General features: G+C 42.1%; 1 protein-coding gene across 15 annotated transcripts in view; it reads right to left on the bottom strand.

Annotated features, from left to right (window-relative positions):
* CDC42BPB (CDC42 binding protein kinase beta) overlaps window positions 1-22,401 on the bottom strand; it is a 97,925-nt gene extending 75,524 nt beyond the window's left edge. For all 15 annotated transcript variants that reach the window (XR_009728917.1, XM_061376266.1, XM_061376269.1 and 12 more), the window contains exon 1: window positions 22,197-22,401. Coding sequence is in view for 14 of the 15 variants with exons in the window: in XM_061376266.1 (XP_061232250.1) it covers window positions 22,197-22,374 (178 nt within the window). In the remaining variant the exon portion in view is untranslated. The remainder of the gene's footprint in view (window positions 1-22,196) is intronic.
* Between the last annotated feature and the right edge of the window lie 3,381 nt (window positions 22,402-25,782).

Below are 25,782 nucleotides of genomic sequence, written 5' to 3'. Positions count from 1 at the left end.
AATGGCATCAGGAAATGTTTTAAAGAAAAATATTGGTCAGTAGTTCTGCTACTGATCCAAATAGTATCAGTAAATTGGCCAGCAGAAGAGCAAGCATTTACCTTGAAGCATCACCCCTGTTCACTGCCACTGCCCTGTTCTTCTTGTGTGGCAAGCCCCAAAAGCAAGTACCGCATAGAAGACTCAGTATGCAGCAGTATGCTACCATTTGCCAGCTCCTTGATAAATGTTACCACAAACACTTAATAGCAGGCTATCTGCCTGACTAGCCCATTCACTGCTTTTCATGCTTACAATGAAAGGACACTGAAGATAATACTCAAGATTTGTACAGACAAGTAAGGAGGAACAGGCAGATGGTTCTGAGTAGTCCAAGTGACAAAAAGTGTTGCCAATTTAATTCTTGTCAAAGCCACTGTGCCTCTCTGATCCAAGAACAAACACCAGATGACTTTTTGCTGCACTCGTATATAAGACAGTAGCTACAGAAAAATAAGCCAGGTGGGGTTTGTCGTTTTTGGTTTTTCATACTGAAGTTGACCTGGGAAGATGGAGCTGTTAGTACCAAGTCTGAACAAAAATGTGACTGTAAATAGTATTTCATTGGGAAACACAGAAGTGACTTACCATCCACGCTAGCTTGGTGCAGCTTCATTACACACATTTTAGCACACAGCTACCAGGACACAGAAAGACTTTTTAAAGCACGATGACACATTCTGAACAAGAAACCCTGCACCTTTATGAGCACTAACCAAGGCATTTCAAAAAACACTCAGCATCTTGAGATTAAATTCTAGCCCAAACCTCAGGAGAATTAAGAAAGCTCCAAGAGAAACTGTGTTCCTGACTGCAGCCTATAGTCCAGTTTTTCATATCCCTTTCCAACTTGTCACACTTTTTGGGAGAGGGAAAGCTGCCATGCCTCTCTTACCTTTTCCTGAGGTTCCCAGCTCTTTCAATGGGCTACACACCAACCATGATTCCCTGCTGGTCTATCAGCCTCTTCAGCCTTACAAACTTCAATACCTTTCTGTTCTGCAGAATCCCAGTAAGATCTGTGCATTGTCTTTTTGAAGAGGCTGAAATACTAGATCTTGCTTCTACCTGAATTTCATAAGGTTTTCAAAAGTGGACCTTCCCTTGCTCTTCAAGCTTGTTAAAAAAATGCAAAGAAAAGTTTACTCTTCCAGATAAAGAATCCTTTCCACTCTTCAGTAACTGTTGATACTTGATGTCTTCTTAAACTTCATCTTCAGTCTTTCTTCAAGAGAATCCTATTCGGCACAAAAGACACATGCACATCAATGCTCTTCGAATTAGAGATTGTCCCCGGGACTGTGACATCCCAGACATTTGAGACAACTGAATAGTGGAGCTACATGATCACTTTATTCCAGGAAATCCATTTTGCTCCTGAAACAGTTCCTCCTTGTTCCTTTCCACCACACTTCACTCTATTGTCTGGATCATCATCAGTGCTCACCTGGCATGTCAAACTAGGGAACATTTCCAGGAGAAAGCTAATTTGTCTATCCTGTCCTCTCATGCTGAACCATCCACCCAGTGCGACTCACACTGAGCAGTGACATTGGAGCCCCAGCTCAAGGCAGGCAGCAGGACGAGGCTGGAGAAGGGCAAAATGGCCTTGTTTTTGAATTTTCAGGTGTTGGAGAGGCCCTTTAAGCCACAGCAAATGGTGACTATGTACTGAAGCGCATCAGTAACAGGAAAATTTTTTCAGGCTTCTACATGAATCACTAGCTCCAAACAGTAAAATGTCAGTGATTCAATTTCTTTAATTCCATTTAAAAAAATGTAAATATTGCTAAATCTTACTGCAGGATGAATCTAAATCTAAAAAGCATAGTTAATGTATTTTGTAGAATAGTTTGAGAATTATGACTGCTCAGAAAAGCTCTTTGTCACTCACTTTTCAGATAATTTCTAACTAGAGATTAAGAAAAAAATTTAGCTCACCCAAATTTCAATAACATATAAATGAATTTAAATGTCATCAAGCCAGCACCTCTTGCCCACCCTTCTAAGAAATAAAACACTCCCAATCTGGTAGCCACACTGTGCTGATAAAAACTTACATACACTTACTTAATTATGAAACCATCACTTACATTAATGTAGGAGCAAAGTTCTAGCTTTCTGACTGCATGCTTTATTTTACCATCAAAATAAAACTTGGCAAGACAAGCCATGTAACTGTTTTATCAATTACTTGTAGTAAACACACACCTTTTGTTTTCACCAGGTATACACAAGATGTTCTCAAGTTACTAAAACCTTAATATATGCATTATGCAACATAACAATTCATACTTTACATTGGTTCTGTGATGCCACCTCCTTTATTTTAAAAGTTAGACTTCTATTAATATGTTCTTCTGGACAAAGCATCCTACACAAATGCAGAATCACAGATTACAGAATCCCAGATTGGAAGAGAACTCAGTGTCCAACCTTTCCAAGCAAAGCATGACCTATACTAGATGTCCCAGCCAAATCTTACAAGTGTCCAGTGTTGGGGAGTCCATCACTTCCGTGGGGAAACTATTTTAGTGGCAGATTCTTCTCATGGTGAAAAATTTTCCTCTTGTGCCCAACTGGAATCTCCAGTTCTAAACCAGCAGAAACCCAACCTACAAAGACCAATAATGGCGCTATCATCCTTTACTTCAACAACCTGAATCATCGTCTCTGAAGGGTCAGGAGAAGCTCTGACACCAGTGCAAGCAAGAAGGGTAATGGAGTGCAGCTCTTTTTCAGAGGCCACCACCTTAAGTAGCACAGACAAGGAGAGATGAAGTGCCCATGCAATGGCCGTCACAGCAGTCCAATTGCTGCAGAGGTGGCTTGTCTTGGTGCTAACACCCAGGCAGCTGCACAGAAACTTGGGTAAGGGAGCAGAGTGAACAACAATTATATTTTTTTGTGACGCTTCAGTTCTCAGCCAGATCAACACCATGAACCAGGAAATATAAGACTAAGGGGACGAGCATTACATCAGCTTACAGTGCTACAGAATTGCAGTAAACACCGTAAGCTGGTTTTCAATTTCAGGAGTTCAGATAGCAACAGCTACTTTAAGTACAGGTGTGGCACAGCTTTCTCTTCACCCCACTTCCTTTTAAATGGCAGTGGACAGCAGGACATTTTCTCAGATATTACTCCCCCTATTTCAGAACTTCCCTGGAGCTCCAGATTTAATTAAAAGGTGAATGAAAAGTCAGAGTTTTGCCACAGGAAAAGGCCATGAAGAAATGTAACAAGCAATTACTGTAACCAGGCACGAGAATATTTAGAGTAGCTCAACTCAAACAAAGAAGATGGCGACTGACTGTCTTTAAATCTGCAGAGAGTACTAGCAAGTCCTGCGCTAAGATTTGTTACACATTACAGTGGAAAGCTCAGGGTGGCTTTTTTTACTATTATAAATACTCCGACATCTTCAGCTCCCTTTCTACACCAGGAACTCTGGATCCACAGCCATTCTGCCTTGCTCTGCTCCTTCCAATGCCCCTAGCTAAGAGAAACAAAGAGGGAGACCTTTATAGCAACATTATTTTCACAGATTCCCAGTGTTAAGTCATTATTAACATAACACAGGGCAAGCAGGGCATTAGGAGCATGGTCAGTCACCTGTAATAGAAAAATCCCTGGGATTAGGGGTATTCAGAAGACAAGCGCATCTCCAGAAGGCAGGATGCTTACTGACACTTGCTCAGAAAAGATGTAAAGAGCATAGAAAGGGAAGAGAAATACATCTCTCAGCCTTCCAAGTGTGACAAAAACTTTACCCAGGCAAAGCAACGTTCTCAGTTCACTATGCAACTTCTCCATAATGTCTTACTGACTAAGCACATTTCAAAATTTGTCTGTATCTATCCCCAGACTTTTCTTATATTACAGTTTAAATTGAAAAAGGAGAGTATAGATTTTGCAGGGGGGAGAAGAGAGAATAAATCTACTGGAAGTAGGTTCCTAAACCTGGCTTTAGATGTAGACTTCCAGAAATGGAGTCAAACTGTGTGGTACATGGATCATTAGCAGAACAGATGTTTTTTTAGAGTGTTCATGGCTCAAAAAAAAAAACCACTAACCAACCAAAAACTGTCATTACTAAGAAATAAACCAAGACAACCTCCAGAATTCTGTTTTAGAATATTGCCGTTTAAGTTATTGTTTTGCTAAACAGCATCAACTAATCATTATGAAGTTTCAAACTGACCAAGATCATAACACCTGCTATTAAGAATAAAAATCCATCTAAGGCTTGCTTGTAAGAAGGGATTTGGTTGGTTGCTTGCTTGGTTGGCTGTTGCTTTTTTTGTTTAAATAGACATCAAATAACACTGAAAAAAAAACCATTTTGGATAAATGGTAATTTGGACTATTAAGGCCAGGATGGACAGAGCCTTGGGTGACATGGTTTAGTGTGAGGTGTCCCTGCAGGGGGTTTGGAACTTGATGATCTTAAGACCCTTTCCAACCCTAACTATTCTGTGATTCTATGATTAGACAAATGACAGTTTATACAAGTTCCAATTTTAAACTGTTCTTTAAATTGAACAGTTGTCCTTAGGGCAGTCAAATCCTGGAACAGTTAAGAGTGAATTTTTAAAATCCAATGATTTAGAGCACTACTGAAGAGTAACATCACATGCATATGCAAAGCATATGGAACAAGAATCTAAAAACAGACTACTGTGCCTTTTCCTAGAGATGTTTCCAGGTCTCCAAGCATTATAAATTCAGCTTTCTCTAGTACAGTTAGGATGGAGTCCTCCGTTCTTCTCTTCCTCTCAACCTTTCTTATTCAGCTTTCTGCTAATTAATGTACAATACACCAAAAAAGCTCTTTCCCCTTATCTCAATTTTTTATGTATCAAAGAACACACTTTTGCCTTTGTTAAGTATTTTTAGCCTATCATTTCCTAACATCTTTGCAATATCTTTCAGAATTCCTTAAATCTAGTTTCTGGATCATGATTTTAGACAACAAGCTCTCAACAGACTGCCAGGCCACATGACACACTGTTTAAAGGACACACAATTCCAGACATTCCCAAACGTCTTGCAGGCTTCTGGAAGCTTATATCCTCACATGCCTCCCAATAATGCACACCCCAGCATGATTTGCAGTATTCCAAGCTCCCCGGGCTCTAGCTTCTTCCTCTTTCTTGCATACGCTTAAAGCCAGTAGGAAACAAAAATATGTTCATTGTACCTAGCCAATACCAAAATTACTGCCATTAACATAGGAAAAGTATTTCAATCATTACAGTCACAGTTGTAAATACCACCTACTGTACCTTTATGTCTCACTCCTCAGCTTTTAAAGGTAGATACATCAAGTGAAGTTCATCCCAACATGTTTTTATATCAGATGCAGCACCTGACAGAACATTCTGCTTTTAAGCTTGTTGCTTTAAGACAACTGCTCAGTTTCTTACATTCTTCCTTGCCTGAATTTATGAGTAAGATTATCCACATGCCATCTTTATTAAATAAAGTATACATCCATAATACTTTTGCCCTAGGATTTATTTTCATGCATTTAAGTAGAGAATTCCTTTTCCTTCCTCATTTCCAGCCCACCTAGACAAGCGTTGTTGATCTGAAAACAGAAAATCAAGTACCAGGACATTCAGAACAAGCTTGTAGTAGGCTGGCAATCTCAAATCTTCATCTGTACCTCAGGCTCTATTCTGCTGGCTTCCAATCTTTTTCTTTACTCATACTCAAAAATAGCAACCAAACATTTGGATGCTCCAATGCAACAGCAGGGTGAACACCTTCATGCCGAAACAGATGCAGTTGGAAAAACCTACCAGTGTAGATGTGCCTTTGCACCTTTTCATTTCCAGAGTATGATGAATTCACTTCCTTACAGAAATCTTGTGAAATGGTACATAGCCTCTGAGGAGACCACAAGCAGAAAGACAAGGCAAGTTCTGCAGATCTTCAAGATACTTTAAGCTGTTGCAATGCAACTGCAGTATAGACATTGAGGCAACTATTTACACAGAGAAAAGCCAAACAGTTGCCTTTCTTGCACATAATTTTAGCTATACCCTATTCCCTCCTCTTTTTCCACAAAGAACTCAATATTTTCCTTTACTAATTTATCTCCTGTGTCATCTAAGTAAACCTTGGTTACTTTGCCCATTCAGTGATTGATTTAGCTCTTAAGTAATATTTTCCACTTGCACAGACTCACTTGAAAAAATAAAAACATTCAGTCTCAAACCACAATCTTTTAAAGACTGTCAAACTTTTCACCCTTGATACTGTAGATCAGACATGATAGCTTCATTTTTGCTGCAAGTATTGTGGAGCTGAGGTTCTGTTCCATACACTTCTTTGGAATTTTTTAAAGATAAGTCTGGAAGAGATACAATGTTTATTTTCTGCCCTTTACTTTTCATCTCAAGATTCTCAATATTTATGCCACTTTACACCATCTTCTTCTCTAACCTACATGAAAAAGGTGATCATAACGGCTTGTTTAGTAACACATCATTCCGTCTTCAGGTTGCCACTCTGAATCCAGCAAGGACATGAATATTATCAAAAATTTTTTAATCTCTTGATAGCTTCATGGCCTTTAAAGCAGCAAAAATAATTAATCCTTACACAGGAACAAAAATGTGCCACATTATTTTAAGAAATTTTACAAGAGCTGAGTAGTTTGTGCAGTTGCTGGCAAAGTTTGCCCCTGACGAACTGTTCAGCTATATTTTAAAGGAAATAAAGAAGCCAGGAGTGCTTACAACTGTATTACAAATGAAAATTTAAGAAGTTGCACTTTTCTGAAGAACCACTCTACAAGAAATGCATTTTCAAAGAACCAAGAAATCAATCTGGAGTCCTATTTTTGTTACATGAATATAACACATCAAAACCCCCAAAATCTAGTAGGAGTCTTTGAGTTATCACATAAGAAAAACTTTTCTTCAAGTAAATAATTTCCATCTCTCTCCTTCAAAATATTTTTTAACAGACATTTTAATACATAAACTCAAAGGATAGGTTACCACTTCTGGAAGTACCAGGTAAAGACACCTGGCCTGACCACCATTTTTAGTATATTGATCAATAGTTAGGACTTGAAGTGATGTTTTTGCTTTCCCCAACCCTTTTGAATCCATGTACCTGCTTATTTTCTATTCCAATACTGCAAATTTTAATTCAAATACTATGGCTCCTCAACAATCTATTTCTGGACAAATGTTTGAAGATTTCAAGTTGACAGTGTTGATTTCCTCTTCCACGAATTGTCATGCACAGCTAAATTTATTTCCTTGCCAATTTTTTTTCTTTTAAACACAAAAGTGATAACTAACAGTCTTCATCTAAGCCCCTCAGAAAACAGAGAGTGCAGGTTCTTAAGTGTTACATGGGACATGATGGGGGGAGGGAGAGATGAGGGCAAGGAGATTGAAGTAAAGAAGTAGGTCTTGCCCATGCTTCTCTTGCAGAAAGATAATCCATTATCTTTCACCAGCTGTCACTAATTTCAGAGCTACCCACAGAGCTCTGAAGGTAAATTACTACAGCACATTTTCCAGTAAAGTGTCTGTATTATTCATTCTACAGCTATCAAGTATACACTTGAAGACAGAGCCATTACCAATGTGCATGATGACATATTACAGCCACTAATGCAAAAGATCACTGCAGCAATGAGTGCACAAGTGTGCATTGCTGTTTTAACAACATTACTGCAAAACGCCTTTTCTAAATATAAATAGGAAATAAGAAGTAAAAAAACCTCTCAGCAATGAAATGAAAGAGGAAATTAAGGAGAGGGAGCCATTTCTTGTATTATGAGAGGAGGGGGATGATATTTCTCTGTAGTTTTATGCAGCAAGACTCAAAGAAAGAAGTTATTGCCATTACTTCACTACCTGTTTTTTCCCCACAAGGTATGTGCACAGTGTGCAGGTAGCTCCCAAGAGGGAAGCAATATACTGCAGCTGTGAAAAACTCCCACACATCAATCACAAACACAGCTGAGGGCTCACAATCACAGCATCCAAAACAACTATACACCATTTTGAACAAAGTTTCTTCTGAAAAACTAACATACTTTATAAACTGCTCACATACACAGTCCTTGCCCCAGATGGGTAATGAACCATTATATTATATAGGAGAATCAATGAAAGTCTCCACAACTTAGCTGATGGCACATGTTCTTTGACAAGGATGTTTACCAGACTTCCAGGCATTTAGAAATCATAAGAATTTTGAAAAAAATCCTGTTATGCCCCAGGAGTATGCAAACAACACACTCAAAACCCCAGATACACAAACCCTATTCATAACTACAACAAACCACTAATAAAGGATTCAGTTCTTGAGTACTGCCCCATTTGTGCATTCTTATCCTCATCACTAATAGCACTTCCCATGCTATTTTCCATATATCAATATGATTTTGAAACAATATGTTGTGTATTTTGGTTTGTTAAACGCACTACCATCAAGAGAATATCAGCACTAAAACCATGTTGCAAGTCTAACGTCATGCAAGTCATACGAGCTCTTATTTTACAGATGAAACAAAAGAACAGCAACTATGTCACATTAGATCTTTACGACTATGAGGAAGATTTGTTTCACCCTTTTGTTAGCAACTGCTTAGGCAGACTCCTTACAATGTCAGATAGACAGATGAGACAGATCAGTCAGTCTCACCTCTGTGCCTGGCAAAATCTTGGAGCAGATTCTCCTGGAAGGCATGCTAAGGCACATGAAAAGCAACAAGGTGCTTGGTGACAGCCAGCATGGCTTCACTAAGGGGAAATCCTGCCTGACCAATTTGGTGGCCTTCTATGGTGGGGCTACAGAACTGGTGGACAGGGGTAGAGCAGCTGATGTCATCTAACTGGACTTGTGCAAAGCGTTCAACACTGTCCCACACGACATCCTTGTCTCTAAACTGGAGAGACATCAGTTTGATAGGTGGACCACTCGGTGGATAAAGAACTGGCTGGATGGCCACACATACAGAATTGTGGTCAATGGCTCAATGTCCAGCTGGAGACCAGTAATGAGTGGTGCCCCTCAGGGATCGGTGTTGGGACTGGTCTTGTTTAACATCTTCGTTGCTGACATGGACAGTGGGATTGAATGCGCCCTCAGCAAGTTTGCTGATGACACCAAGCTGTGTGGTTCGGTTGATATGCTGGAGGGAAGGAATGCCATCCAGAGGGACCTTGACATGCTTGTGAGGTGGGCTGATGCCAACCTCATGAAGTTTAACCATGCCAAGTGCAAGGTCCTACACCTGGGTTGGAGCAATCCCAGGCACAGCTACAGGTTGGGCAGAGAAGAGATTCAGAGCAGCCCTGCGGAGAAGGACTTGGGGGTGCTGGTTGATGAGAAAATGAACATGAGCCAGCAGTGTGCGCTTGCAGCCCAGAAAGCCAACCATATCCTGGGCTGCATCAAAAGGAGTGTGACCAGCAGGTCAAAGGAGGTGATCCTGCCCCTCTACTTTGCTCTCGTGAGACCTCACTTGGGAGTATTGTGTGCAGTTCTGGTGTCCTCAACATAAAAAGGACATGGATCTGTTGGAACAAGTCCAGAGGAGGGTCACGAGGATGATCAGGGGACTGGAGCACCTCCCGTATGAAGACAGGCTGACAAAGTTGGGACTGTTCAGCCTGGAGAAGAGAAGGCTGCATGGAGACCTCAGAGCAGCCTTCCAGTATCTGAAGGGGGCCTAGACAGATGCTGGGGATGGACTCTTCATTAGGGACTATAGTGACAGGACAAGGGGTAACAGGTTAAAACTTAAACAGGGGAAGTTTAAATTGGATATAAGGAGGAAGTTCTTTCCTGTTAGGGTGGTGAGGCACTAAAATAGGTTGCCCAAGAAAGTTGTGAATGCTCCATCCCTGGCAGTGTTCAAGACCAGGTTGGACGAAGCCTTGGGTGTGATGGTTTAGTGTGAGGTGTCCCTGCCCATGGCAGGGGGGCTGGATCTAGATGATCTTAAGGTCCTTCCCAACCCTAACTATTCTATGAGATCCCTTTGTGATATAAGGATGTATCCAGCAGAAGAGCTAAACCTGTATTTTTTGTAAAGGATGATTCAGGCTCACAGTCATGAAGAGATTGCAGGCTCTTCTGAAAGCTCTGTAGAACAAATCTTTAAAATACCCCAACTGCTATCAAGGGTAACAACTAGATATACAGAAATCACACCTGGGAAAAAGCACTAAACATAAAACATAGGTTCAAAGTTCTTGAAACCTGTTCTGGCAATTCTCCTCCAGGAACAAGGAAGCAGGTGCATTTATTACATACATGGCAGAATAACGTGAACAAAATTTAGTTTTCCATCATTTACAAGCCTTAATGTTAAAAGCTTGTCAATACTTATGTTCATAATAATGGTAAAATGCCGACCAATCAGGGTAGACACCTAAGTTACAAAAAAAAAAAAAAAAAAACCCACCCAAAAACCGAAAAAGGTAATTTACACAAGTTGTGTCAACTACTTTATCTACAGTGACAAGATTGTGTTTTACATATTTCTTTTCATTCTGAGAAGTATGAAGAAGAACTGGTTCCTATTAAAGGAGCCATGATGTTAAATACATTTACTAATGGAGTGCGGGAAGATAATACTGAACCAGTAAATAATTTTAGTTTGGAAGGGACCTCTGGAGATCCCTCAGAGTCCAGCTCAAGCTGAGATAACATCAAAGTTCAATCAGGTTACTCAAGGTGTTGTTCAGCTGAGGTATATCACCTAAGATGGAGAGACTATCACCTCTCTGGGTGCCTTTTCCAGTGACTGACTACCCTCGGGAGGAATATTTTTCCCCCCTTACACAAAGTCAGAATCCTCCTTGTCACAATGTATGTTCATTGCCTCTCCGACACTTGAGAAGAGTCTGCCTCTGTGTTCTCCCTATTCACCCAACCGGCAGTTGAAGATCATGATCAGATTCTCCTTCTCCAGGCTCACCAGACCCAGGTATCCCAGGCATCCCAGGCTTTTCTTGCACATCACATGCTTCAGGCCTCCAACCAAGTCAGTGGTTCTCTGCTGAAATCACTTCAGTTTTGCAGTGTTTCTTCTGTACTGGGAACTGCAGAACTGGACAAAATACTCCAGAATGTCCTCACAAGTGCAGGATAACCACTTCCCTCAGCCTACTGGCCACAGTCTTACTTTTACAGTACAGTACAGAGGCAGCCTGTTTCTGCAGTAATGCAGTACTGACTTTAACTGTTTACCAGGATCCCCAAATCTTTTTCTGTAAGGATACTTTCTAGTTGGTCATTCCCTGACTTTTACTGCTCCACAGTGCAAAACCTGACACTTGTCATGCTGAACTTCGTGAGGTTTTATAGAATGGAGGAAATATAACACTGGTATGCAAAAGGTAAAGCATGGAATTTCTGCTATCCCTGCCCTCAAAAAGCACCTGAAATATTAAACAAAACATTTATAATGTGCAATAGTATCCACAAGAAGTTTACGATTAGACTACCTGTAACTCTGATTCTGTTAAAATCAGGGCACTTCTGCTCTAGTTTGAGCCACTTAAATGCTTGCATGCCTTTAACGTTTAGGATAATTACTGCAAAGTCCTTTCCTAAGAGCAGTAAATGCTTGTTCATAACTTTTTTTCTTTTTAATGAAAAATCCCCCCTTCTTTCTCAAAGTGTCAGGTCTTTTGTCTTTACGATTCAAATCAGGAGAGTGGCAACTTCAGGATGCACAAGGACTTACTATTTCTAGGAAAAAAATTAACTCTACACCAGCTGAAACCAGGACACCATGGATGTAGACCTGCCTGGGTCTTGCCGGCCTGGGTCAAGCCTGACCAGGATAATAGCCCTGTTGCCACAGCACTACACCCAGCAGTCTAGTAAATCCTGCTGGCCTGCAATAACATACACAGAGTGATAACCACACTTCAGCTGCCTTAATAACCAGTAAATACTTCTAAGGATAAGATAAAGACAGTCTGTGGGCCTGATGCAGCCTTCAGTTCAGTATCCCTGCTGTGTGCTGTCCTGTATTAAATTATCTGGAGTACCCGGCCAGCAGAACCACAGTTTCAAAACAGCTGTTTGTATATTGTCGTTATTCCCAACTTAAATATTAACTGTCCAGGAAACCAAAGGCTGAACTTACGGGTAATGGAACTCTTCAGTTACATAATAGAGTAAGTTAACATAGTCAAACTCAACTCCTCTGCACAATACCATGCCACATGACTTAAGGCATTTTGCTACAACTAGCTAAAGTGGGTCTGTAAGGAAAATATTTGTGCTTCTTCCCTGTGACACAACAGGCTAACTCATCTGCAAATTCTCAGAAAGTCTGCTCTGGAATCTGAATTGTTGTGAGATTAGGAAAAATACCACATTACCCATAAAAGGCAGAAAGATTAAATATCACAGACTCCAGTCTTCACTCTGTTTATAACCCAGGATCTAGTGGTTACTAGCTACCAGTTGTTCCATTAGGACCTTTAGATCACTTTTAGCCATTTGTACACATAGAAATTTTCTTCTCCCAGCTTCCTGTAACAAGTCATATAGAGTGAGGTTCTGAATCACTAAAGTTTAGTTTCCTTTTTTCAGGTGACTAACATGAGAGGGTTGCATCCTAAAAGGAACCCGTGATAGCAAGCATGCAGTGAGATCTCCTCCTTGCCCTAAAGAACACTTAAACTAAAAGGAAAGAAAATGTGAAGAGATGTTATATTCCCATTTCACTCAGATGCAGTGTAAATGATCGAGACTAGACAAGGAAATCCCAATCCTTTAATTTAAAATCTTCAATACAAACTTCTTACTCAAATATACCTAGCTGTAGAAAAAACACACTTCTTTGGGTCTACAGTCCAAGAACAGTCAGAAGCCTGCACAACAAAGCCTGCAGACATGCACACTAGGTGTCCATCAGTCAGCAGTAACAAGAGACAGGACCATAGCCAGGTAGCTATCATATACAGAAATGGGGGTGAAGGGAATGGCAACCTAATTAATCTTAACAGAAAAAAAAAAGATAAATTTAAAGACTAGATGTACTTCTTGAAAAGAAAACCTTTGGAAACATATTTCAAAATTTTAACAGGATCTTCATGCCTGAAGTCACCCTCCTGCTGTTTCTCCTCTGCCTTAATTGCAGTAAAATAAAAGACACTCAGAACACTCTGGCTTTCAGTATTGATAATCCAAGTCACATGGGAAGCAGTAAAGGCAGCAGCACGCAGAAAAGCTTCCATAAGAAGCCAACTTTTGAGGAAGGATGTGCAAAATGAACATCACAGAAGTCAAGCTGAAACAAGAGCAGAAATCTGAAGGTGTGCAAGGCAATGGAGATGACTTGTGTTTCCCCTCAAGGTATACATGGATTTCTGGAAGAGGAGAGGAACCAGGGACAGAGGAGTTCCTCAAAAGTGGGGAAAAAGGTTTCAGATGCCCAGAAGTATTACCATACACTTACTAAAAACCTCATCCTTCCTCAAAAATTGAGGACAGAGATTTCCCCCACCCCACTTAGCACAGTTATAAAAGGGAGTTTTAGATCTAAAAGTTTTAAATGCCTTCAATTAGAAAGCACAGATTCTTTACCAGAAGGGGGTATTTTCTGACCTCCAGTACTAGAAGGTTTAAACCAATTTAGAGAATTATCTGGTTTTGTGTACCTTTTGAGAACTGGACCCAAAGCTTTCCTTTAAGTCTCATTTATCCAGGGAAGGCATACAGTTTAGCTCTCAGGCTAAGGGACCATTCCTTGCAGGGAAATTATAATATATTAAAACCTCCTATACTTCAATAGTAGTTGCTCTATTTGGGGTAAATCTACATCCCGTGGATTACACAGTTCCCAGTAAAAGTACAATATGGTCAGAATAGCTGCAACACTCCTTTAAGACTGACTTCCACATATCTACTTTAAGTGAATTAAAAACTCATTTCATCTTACTTATTACTTCATCTTTCACTACATTTTTAATGAAAATCAGAAGAGTGTAACACAGGTTTAATTACAAGCCCAGACAGAATTTTGTATAGAATTCTTTGAAATCCTGAATATGCACACCTTACTAACCTGGCATAAACACGTTTCAAGTAGGACTTCACAAAGGAATTATCCATGTTTATTTTTATGTTGGAAAACAATCATAATTGTTGAAAAGAATCTGGGATATATACATAATTTTGTTGTTTCTGACCCTTTCTCTTCTTGGCCTTTTTGGGAAAGGCAGCTGTACATATTCTGCCCTCAATGGCACCACCTTCAAGCAAACTAAGAACTATACCTCAGCTTTCATTACTGTACCCCTGATTAATAAATTCCACACATTTTCAATGATTCAATATTTGGTGAAGACATCCCCTCCTTTTTCCAAAGCTCAGACTCCTTTATAGAGGTCTCAGGTTGGGTATCTTGAGTCACGTTTCAAGCCTCAGGCAATGGTTAAGTAACAACAGGTTTCAGAGTGTTAAGACCCTGATGACATGAATGACAGAAATTAAGATCTCAGGCTCTTCAGGATGCCTAAGGCCTCAGCTGGCAATGATGGATGCACACGTTTAATCTGAATGCATCCTAAGTATATCTACAGACATGATTACTGAGGTCTATGCAAAATCAGGGCTTAAGAAAACAGTGTGTAGTTTCCTATTGGAGAAAGCTACATTCATTACAGTGAACAATTATCTTTATAAATGAAAGCCCACATTCTGGCAATCTGCATACACTGATGAAAAACATAGAGTGGAATACTTTAGTACTAGGACACAGCTAAAATGAACAGATCACACTGAACCACAGAAATGTACTCAAAATTACAGACCTAGAATAGAAAAAGCTTTTAAAAATTAAATCCTTTGAGAAAAACAAAAAAATGCTAGAGCTTCAGTAGGATATATTACTAAGCACAATACAAGCTCTTTGGTAACTACATCAAGAATATGTTGAAATTCTCAAGTGTACCTTATGGAAGACTTAGAAAATGAACCTCAACTCTGTTTAAAGTATTATCAAAGACAAAAACATAAAAAGCTTTAACAAGACCCTTCTATTTTTCTAAACAAATTTTCCTGTAGTCCATCCTACTCAGCTTTTCAGACACAGGTAATGAAAAAGATGAATCTATATTCTGTTAATGGCTCAGATAAATTTTTGATTGTTTAGGTAAGTACTATAATTTTTCCTTTTTGTAATACCCATCTAAAACCAGCTTGCACAAACTGCCTCAAATTACAAGCAAGGGATAAAATACAAGTTTCACAAATTTGAAGAATCTATCGTAGTTTAACATTCCCAACTAATCTCAGCTGCAGATCAACATTTCTAAAACATCAGATTAATATATAACCATAAAGTAAAAGTAGCTTGCTAAAAAAAGCTAATGAGACAAGTCTTTTCAGTTCTGACTCACAGTTAAAATAACTTGTTTCTAGTAGGTGTAGAAGAAACTGACTCACTCACACATGAATTATTTGCAGAAAAAGAAAAAAGTTCAGCTTCATTTGATAAAAAAGTTCATTATGCTGAATCTGCTGACTAAACCAACATCCAAGTCATTTCCACTGCTAACACGTAACTGTGCCAACCCCTGTAAAAATATTAGTTTTAAAGATGTAAATTAAGGAGGTTTTTTTGCAAAATATGACAAAGCAATATGAAAATTATGTTGATTTCTAAGTGAAACAAGTCAGAAAAAAAATGCTAGATTTATGGATGCTGATGAAACCTTATCTCTGCATTCCACACCTTATCATGTACCATGACTGAGAAGCTACTAGCAGCACACGTTTTCTTTCTACACAATAAAAATTTATGACTTATTTACCTCTTTTTGAGTTTTTATACATAAATAAAAATTAAAATCAAAAATATAAGTCACAGCCTTTAACATACCATATAATTTCTCAAGCCCTCACTACTGCTATTCATCAGCAACTTTATCCAGATAAGGAAAGTGACAATGACTTCCTCCTATGGGACACAAGAAAAGCTTCACCCAGGACATGAGTCATTTTAACAGCCCATGCCAATGTATCTCACATCCTCCAGACCATTTTACTTTCCCACTGTCAAAACATGACTGTGACATTCAGTGTTAGTGTTTCACAGCATAGAGTTTTACAGAAAAAGTCATTAGAAGATATTGCTGCATTCTAAAAATAACAGATTAGAAGAGATGTACTGTAAAGGGTCCATCATACATACGGCAGCAGGCTTTGAACCTCATGCCCCAACTACAATGCCATCAAAGCTAACACAGCAGTTTGGGCTACTTCAACAAGAATTAATCCTAATATACTTTTCAGAAGAAAAAAACCAGTTTACTCAAAACAGAGAATGCAGGCAACTGGGATTCAGTGGCCATGTTCACACTACTCTGCCAGATGACTATCAAAGACTTTATAAGCAAAGGTAATCCAAGCTACAGTGCCCCATCTCTGACCACAGGAAAGCCTTCAGGGAGCAGGAAAAGGCTCCAGCTGCACCCACACTGCACTGTGCACTAAGAAACCATGGCCGCCGCCACCACCACCACTGGCCTTTCCAGAACCTCAGCAAGACACCCTGCCTCAGTGGGCCCACATCCACACCCTCCTGGCTGCTAGCTCTAGTATAAGGGATTGTAATAGGCTTTGGCAGATAGCGGATAGAAAAAGGAAGAATTCAGGTCAGAATCTGAAATTCATCAGCTGTCTTCATTATCCAACCACACTCACTTCACACATGTGCCAAACAGGCTTATCACTCACTGTACAGCTTTTGACTGCACAGAGGAGGACATTATACAAGCTGGCAGAGCCTGACATCTCTTCCTGGCTTTCTATGTGTATTTCTGTAAGAGCGGTGATAGGGGGGAAGCACTAAAGGGAAGGATGAGAGGAATTTAAGCCCTCAAGTGAAGATATACAACATGTTATCATGTGACACTTTTTCCTGGTGCAACCCAAAAAGGCCAAAGATCTCATAACCAGCCCTCCAAGTCTGATAATTCTAAGGTCATCTCAAAAATACTTAAGGATAGCTTCTGCCTCCTATAGCAGCACACTCAGCTACACATTGCGCCCTCATCCCTAGCTAGTACTTTCTCTAGTACATCAATGCCCGTGGCAGAGGACTAGGTCTACCCTGCAGCTAGTTTTAAAGATGCTCTAATGCAGGCTGGGAAGACCTTTTCTCAGGTCCACATCTACACTTCTAAGTACAACTGCTTTCAGGCTGAAAGAACAGCCTACACACTCTTCTGCAGAAAGGCCACCTGTAAGGTTCTCCATTCCCTCACTAGATATTTTTTGTATTTGAAAGGTTAAGGTGCCTCTTTAAGCAGAACTAGAAGGAGAAAGCACATCTGGGGACAGACTTGCAAAGTTCACAGAGCTCCCCTCCCTCCAAGAGCAAGATGCAAACCTGGAGCCCCAGTTCTAACCCAACAGTGTGAATCACTGCACCAGCACAACAGCAACCCTTTCTGATGAACTTTACATGCATGATTTTTCCCATCTATGGCCTGCTATGCCAGACTGTCTTCGAGGGCTTGGCAGCAGGTGCTCAGTCAGCCTTCTTGTGCTAACCACCTGCGATCTTCTTTCTTTTCCCCACAGCTTCAGCCCCCTTAAAGTTCCCCCTCTCAGAAAGAAACACCCAAACATAAAACAAACAAAACAAACAAAAACCACAAAAAAACAACCAACCAAAAAAAAACTAAACAAAACCAGCCAACAAATAAACAGCCACCATCCAAAAGTAGAACACCAGTCCAGCCAGGCAGCAGACCTTGCACAAACTGAGAATGCAGAAGATAAGTCTGCATTCAAACAGATGGCTCATAACACATCAGGAAAAACAGTCCACATAAGTATACCATTCACCTGCCTAAAGGTAAAAAAACCCCACATTTCAGATCGATCTAAACTACTGACACTGGTTTTGAGGTGTTCTCACAGAGAGCACTAGCCAGTACGTAGTCCAGGAGTGAGACAACACTGAATGAACTATGTGGGGACATGTGCCATCCTGCCCTCTGTAGCATACCAAAAGTACAAAACAGGGTCAGAGAAAACAAAGGCTGGAGCAAGAAGGAGAGTCTATGCAGCACCAACAGCATTCTGAATATAAATAAGGCCCATTCCTGTCAGGCTCTTCTCTGAACATGCTTGCCTACTGGCTGCAAACTGCGCCAAGTAGCTGTTCAAAAATGGAGCAGCCAGTTGCACCAGTCCCTGCTGACTGGAAGCAGAGGGCAGTGAGCACCAGCCACAGCCAGCTAAGATAACTTCTGAAAAACAAGGTGATGCCAGACAAACATGAACATGATGCCAGCCAGCAAGGTGACCTGCAAGCAGCCATCCTAGTGCAGCATTATGAAAGATTCAGGTTCCTCAGTGTGATAGGACAAGGAGCTCCACAGGGAGGAACATCCTGCACCTGAAAGCTGAAGGACAAGCAATGCATGGATCTGAGCTGCAGCCATGCTGCTCCAGCACTTCATACTTCTCTCCTTGTCACAGGAAACAGTAACAGCATACCTTTTTTTGCAGGAAGTGTCTCTTAGGAGGTCCCTCTGCAGTGCATGGACAATACCACCCCACAACACCCAACCCTGGTGTGCACCATAGTCCATTGGATAAGCCACGCAGCCTCCTCTGCGCTTGATGATAATGTTAGGTTGTCTTCACTAGTGGCCTACATCAGCTTCAACAAGGGAGGTACCTCCACAGACTTTCAGGCCCACATAGAGTGTAGCAAAGGCCTTCTAGGACCCAGGACTGTCCAGTTCCAGCATTTCCCCAGATGCCAGCTAGGTTGCTCCCCTGACAACTGGAAGGACAAGCAAAGATGGTCAAGCAATTCAGCCTCAGAAGCACAAGTGTTGTAGCAGCCCAGTTTCACTGATGACTTTGAGAGGAATAAGCAAGTACAACCAGAATAAACAGGACTCCTCACTGTTTCTCACTCTGGGAGCAGCAGATGTAGCAACAGTTTAAAAGGCACTAAGCACAGACTTGGAAAATTCTTTCTGAACATGTAGACATGGGTCCGCTAACTAACAGACTTGATCTCAATTCCCAGTAAGAATACTGGGCATCATTTCAATAGCTATTATATAAACAATACAGTGATAACCAATTGGGTGAAAACTTATTCAACAGGATTCGTAAATAATTAGAGGAAAAGGTCTTTTGACCTCCTCACTTGCAGCTCAGCTAGTTCTTCTCCAATGATAGCTGGCATAAAGGTATGCGTATTACAATTCCAGTACATGGAAAAAATATAGCCTGTTTGAAAGCTCCATTCACCATGGGAAAGCTATGACTGCCAAGGTTAAAATGGTAGATTCTTACAACATTTCTAAAGCAATGGAAGCCGCAAGCTGCCCCAAGGCGAAAGGCCACACCCTACACTCTTCTATGGTTAGCAAATAGGAAGATGATTTTGAAGAAATAAGCCTGTGGCAGGACTGCAAGGAAGCAGCAGCGGGATTGATAGGGCAGAAGCAATGAGATCCAGCATTTGGTGGTCACCAGACTCTGCAGGTGAGGTGTGAGGCTTTTAGAGATGTTGAATAGGGAGAAGGTGGTGTGTCACAAGATAAACGTGAGGCTTAATTTTTGGACTCCCCACTTCCCTTCTCCCACAGTCATCAGCTCCATAATATGAGCAGCATTACTGCTGCTGTCAGAGAGCTACACCACACAACTCAGCATCTCCTCCGCACCCCACAGCCAGGAAGAAGCTCTGCCTCAACTGCCACGCCTGAGCTCTATTTTGGCAATTATGAATGCAAGTCCATTAGCCATGCTGAATCATTTTAAGGGAATTTTATATGTGCGATACCTCACACCCAGTTTTAAATCCAAAATACTAAAGAAATGCTTGTTATGTAGCTCATCTTAATTTAACCTTAATACCTATGCAGCTTATTTCAATTGTCAGTGATAAGTCTCCATTTTGTCAAAAGGAAATTCCTTCCGTCTCTAGTTGATAAAGAAACACTGATCTTCAAAGTATATCCCAAATATTTAACTACACTCTCATGCTTCTACAGACACATAACAGCACAGAAAACTTGTGTACATCAATCCAGAATATCTTCTAACAGAGAATCAGGCTGTAATTAAGACTGCACATCCTGACATGAGGAAATAAGCGTGTTTGGCATGATATTTTCCTTATTAGCTGGAGGCAGAAACAAGTTCCTTGTCAGTGGAAACATACTGTGAGGGCATTAGGACACAGATAAAAGGTGTCTCGTTGTTGGCATTTATTTGTTTTTAACAGCTTGAAGGAAAAAGAGGAACAGAGAACACCAACTATAATTGGTTTTAAAAGGTATTCCTTATTGATGGAACACAAATATAATAATAAATAGCAATTCAGATTAGGTCCATCCCTTTACCATCAAGGGCCTGGATTATAAACTTTTATCCCTACTCTGCAGCACCAGATGGTAGCTCACATACATTTCAATTATTTATTGAATAGGCACTTTGTTATACTAGGATAAACCCACACTGCAGTAAGAACTACACACTGTTTTTACTGCAAGCTATACTTTTCATCAAGTCAGTAATCTTTTCACATTCAGGGAACACAATAAACAGAATTAAAAGGAGCGATTTTATAAACAGTTGGACAATCAGTCTCTCCATCACACAGAAAGTGACAACACAGGGATCAATCAGTAAGACACAACCAGCAGCAGTGCTATACAAAAAAGCATATCATTCTTTGGCCTGCCTTAAATCCTTTCCTCAACTTCAGTGCTTGAAGTATCGTCCTAAGTTTGTAGGTGCTCACTCATTCAAGCCATCAGCTTGGGAACAAGAGTGTAAAACCAGATTGCACTTTGCAGAACACATACAGATCTCCCACCACAAAACAAATAATCATGTTCTGCAGGCTGCAGCTTTGCAGGGCAGATGTGATAAAGTGGTTAATTATTCAGTTGGCAATCGCATTACTGACGTCAATAGGAGAGTCCAGGAAGTGAATCCTCTTAGTCTGTTAGTGTATGACAAAGAGTGGTGGTCCCCACAGAAATTAAGGAGAACCAGCTGTCCGGACATGTTAGTGCTCTGGTCTGTAATGCTAAAGACATACATTTGCATTTACTGAAGCAAATCAGCCACTCCTTCCCCCTTAGGAAATCCTTTGTTTTGGTCGCTGGTCTTCTGGGGAGGGGGGCTTGGGTTTGTTTGTTGTTTTTGGTTTTTTTTTTTTTTTTTTTTTTTTGTAAGAGGGCTCTTTAAAAGCCTAATTAATTGTACATGCATGGAACAGCTGATAAATGGGACAATATACTTATGAGCAGTGATCTCTCCTCCCTCCCCTCCAATTCTCATTCCATGAAGAAGTTAAGTCACCTTTGTCATACATGATTATTCATAACTTAGTCAGCCGAATAAACCCGTCAGCCATCAAGGCCATTTTAACATAAATTCACTTAGGCATGCAGCAGGGAAAAATCTCTCTCCCCAAACGTGTAGTCAATAGTCTCAACTAAACAACACTGGAAAGAAAACTTTTATCCCAAGCATTATTACAAGTATTCGCGTTCTCTTCTGTCAGCACGCTCCTGACTACTGGAAGTTTTTCATTATCAGGCTGCTTAACAGTAGGAAACCATTAAACAAAGCTATTATAAAGGCTGCTTAGAATTGCTCTGTCCTTCGGGGGCATGCCCAAGACTGCATGATGAGCGGTAACTGTTTCTTCAAGACATGCACACACACATATGCCCCCTCTAACAGCAACAATCCGGCCCAAGAGCAGTCTCTCAAAGCCGGAGCCTGCTGCTCTCCCTCTCCTCCCTGCCGCAGGTAGGAAGCCTCCGAGGAGCGCTGGATTAGCCTGACATTTCGGGTTAAGCCGAGTAGGGTTTCAGGCCAAGGACACTCTGGTGCTGTTCCTGCTGCGGCTGCCAAGCAGTTCGCCTGGAGCAGAGCGGGACAGGGAGGAGACCTGCCGGGGTCAAGCCCCGGCTGGCGGGGGGACCGTTCCCTAGGGAGGCTCCGCATCCAGGGGCGGCGTCCCCACTCCTTGCCCGGTTCGGCCGCCGATGGGAGCGGCGACGAGCGCACTCCCGGGGCAGCCGCCGCCCCTCGCCCGGGGATCCCACACAGCCCCCAGAGAGTGGGACCCCTCCCCCCATCCCCGTCCTCACCCCACTCGAGGAAGTCGGAGACGTATCGGTCGCGGCGCAACGGCGAGTCGCGGCTGCACTCGGCGTAGACGCCGACCAAGAGGTCGAGCAGGGTCTCCACGCTTAGCACGCTGTCGTTTCGCTGCGGCCCGTCCAGCACCAGCTGCTCCAGCCGCTTCAGCCGCACCTTGGCCGACATGGTGCCGCGGCGGCGGGCGCAGGGCACGGCACGGCCGGGCGGCCGCGAAGCCGGCGGAAAACGGTGCTTAAAGGCCCGTGCGCCGCGCTCAGCCGCGCCGCACCGCCCGCGCCCCGCGCCGCCTCCCGCCCCTCACGGCCACGCCGGGGCCGAGCGGCTCCTTCCACGAGCTCCGCCTCAGGCACGGACGGTCCATGGACCGAACTCGGCCACCGCCTCGCTCCGGCCTCTCCCCGGCGGCGGGGAAGAGCTGCTCCAACTCCCACTCCTCCTCCCCCGGCAGCGACAACCCCAGCGAGCGCGGCCCGGCACTTCCCACAGCGCAGCCCCGGCCGCACTCGGCCACGCCCACCACGCAGCGTCTCCTCGCTTCGACGTAGGCAGGGCTGCGCAAGATTGGACTGAGCGCCGCGCCGTAGCGGGGTGGGGTAGAGTTGGGTTTGTCCGGTCATGGCCGCGTTTTGGCAGATTCGCTACGGAGGGTGCTGGGAGAGGGGTGGCGCTGTTCACTTCCGCACTTTCGTCTCCCTGTGCCATCACAGCAGAGGTTCGGGTATTAGGGCAGGGATCGCCCTCCGAGCGACCCAGGGCAGCAGCGGGCTGTGCCAGGCCATGGGTTTTGTCGGAAGACAGGGGTGACCCCAGAGGCCTGCGTCCCCACACGCCTTCGCAGTGCACTACCCGTCCAGGGCGCCGATGTGGGGCTTGGGAGGCTTCTCTAGCCATGGCTGGAACCGGGCCTTCCCTTCCAGTGCTTCAGCCACGATTCCCTGGTGTGCAGCTGAGCTTGCCCCTGGGGAGACCCTGGCAACGGGCCCAGGGTTGGCAGGGCCCGATATCAGGAGATGGCGCCTGGAAGGTCTAGCTATCTGTACCTTTCAGAACCTACCTGGTGATAGAGTTTTATTTCCAAGCACCAGCTAGCCTGGGCAAACAGAACCCTGTGTGTTAGCAGCAGCTGTCCACACTCCCTGGAGGAAAGGAGCTGAGTGTAAGGCACTCAAACTTTCTGCAGTGGTTTGTTGGTTGGTTTTTTTTTTTTTTCATTACCACTTACTCTGAGAACTGTTCTCTCTGGAGGCTGCAGCACCTGAAGGCAAGATGCTGAGTAGCTTGAGATGGAAGTTCATGTCTCTAGGAATGCAGCCAGTCAGGTCCTGATGCAAAGCTGAACCGGGAAGGATGCGTTTTCCTTACTTGTCTCCCCTGGCAAGTAGCTGGAGTGCTGTGCGCTGAAACTCACCACACTGGAAAGAGAGACAGCTGAGTGCTGGTTCTGTCAGGGCTGGGAAACCCCCTGCCTCCGGAGCTGGAGCTAGACAGGGGTTTGCGCCGTTGTAGCTGCAGTTGCCAGGGGTCCTTCACAGTCAGACATAACATGTCAGTTGATGAAAGAAGTGTATGTTTTCAAGCATTGCCTTCAGGGCCATTGGCTAGACCAAATCCAACCAGTGCAGCACACGTGGAGCTGCCCTTTTCAAAGGATCAGGCATATAACTGGACAGAGCTAGATGGACTAGTGTAGCAGAAAGTATTGCTCCCAACGTGACAGAGGTCCAGCAGATGATTACAGACATACTAGTTTCTGAAAGCCCTTGCCCTCAGGTGTGTCTGATAAGATATCTCTTTGACACCAAATACCTGTTAGATCTGAGAGTTATTCAAGTTGTAATAGTACCGTGTTGTGCATTTGGACCTACTACCTGGATCAAGAAGGTACAGGCATGTTGGGATGTGTTAATTCAAAAAAATGCAAGTCGATAGAAGATCCTGTGAATCATACTTTATACCCTGAATCTATAATTTTAAAATAAAGATACAGTGGACTAAAATAGTTTATTTTGTTTTTCCTAGATGACTTATCTTTGTAGACACCCACTGAGAAAAATATTTCACAGCAGATATCAAAGTTTTCATTGTTCTCTTTCTGTGTTCCTCCTTGATTACAGTTGTATCACCTGATCTCAAACTGTTTACTATCACAGATACGTTCATTTGCAGGATCCTTCACATTTTAACAATCCCTTTTTTGTTTTGTTGGGTTTTGGTGGGTTTTTTTTCTGGTGCTGTTGGTTTTTTTTAAAGGAGGGTTTAACATTTTCTACTTACTACCACTTTGGAGACTCATTTTCGGGCAGTTGATCAGTTGATTTTACTAGGGAGAGCAGAGTTTTCAAGGTCCTGTTACAATACCGATCTTTCCCCTTCTTATCTGTTCCTGCAGATGGTGATTATCACCACCTCCTTTAGCAAGGAAGAGATTAGAAAGGAAACTGCAGCTGAAGGAAGAAATAGCTGTTTTCTGCCTACCAATCGCTGTAATGTTTCCAGTCTCAGTCTGTTTTTCATTAGTAAAATTCAGGGATTTCAAGTGCTATTCCTGGCTTACACCAGTCAGAGGGAAGAATCGACTCCTGTGCTGGGAAAATGACAGATGGGTGACAGATGATATTGAAGCCTGCTTTAACAGCTACGGAAGGCTTAGTATATCAGACCAGCACGTGCAGGATTATTTATGAGCGATACTGCAAGTATTCCAGAATTAGTTGAAAGATTTCAAAAACTCTTGCAAAGATTTAAAAGCCTTGTGTTTTGCAAATAATACTGGGTTTCCACAGCAAGGTTTCAGTTACAAAAACCCGCTGAGCTGAAAACTGACATTCAGGATACATGGTAAAGGTGTATGTAAGCTTGGAAATGTAGCTGAATGTATTCTGCTTCTGTTACTCCTCTGTGCCAATTACATATACTAAAAATAAGTGTGATCTGGCTAAAATGAATGAAATGATCCATCTTACCAGTTCCTTTTTCCTGTGGTATATTTCAGTGGAAAAATACAGCCCCCTTTTCTGGGACTGATGTGATTTTAAAAATTCTCTTTTTTATTTTTTTGTGAAAAGAAATATAAGTGAAGGGTTTCTCAATTACGTATTTTCTGGAATCATTGCAGACCCATAGAACTGAAGGCATTAAGTCCGTATGGCTACTGAAAAGTTTTTTCAGTTAAGATTTTTATTTTTTTATTATTTTTTTTTTTTAGCTTTGGCCGTACTCCAAGTAACTTAGTAACTAGTAGAGGGAGAAATTCTGTTACAGAATTTTGATGGCAACAGGAAATAGCTGTGTCACCACTTTATGACTTCAGGAAAATCCACCCACAGATCATTTTGGAATTGAGAAGAACGAAGAAATATAAAGAATATAGGCAGAAGTTGCAAACATTGCTCATTAACAATGAAGACACCCCCCCCATGCTAAAACAAAACAACAAAAAGTATCTGCATTGTCACTTTCAGACAGATAATTCTAGAAAAAGGGAGAAAAAGCATCAAGCTGCAGTCTTTTATTTGCTTTTTGTTTTGATTGTTTTTATATTAATAAGCAAAGGAGAGACTTTGAAGAGCTAGA

Source organism: Neopsephotus bourkii, unplaced genomic scaffold (genome assembly GCF_033783945.1).
Source record: "Neopsephotus bourkii isolate Nb327-2 ecotype Australia unplaced genomic scaffold, CSIRO-AGI_Nbou_v1 NB_1707, whole genome shotgun sequence".
NCBI lineage: Eukaryota > Metazoa > Chordata > Aves > Psittaciformes > Psittacidae > Neopsephotus > Neopsephotus bourkii.
This window is presented reverse-complemented; position numbering and strand designations above follow the sequence as displayed.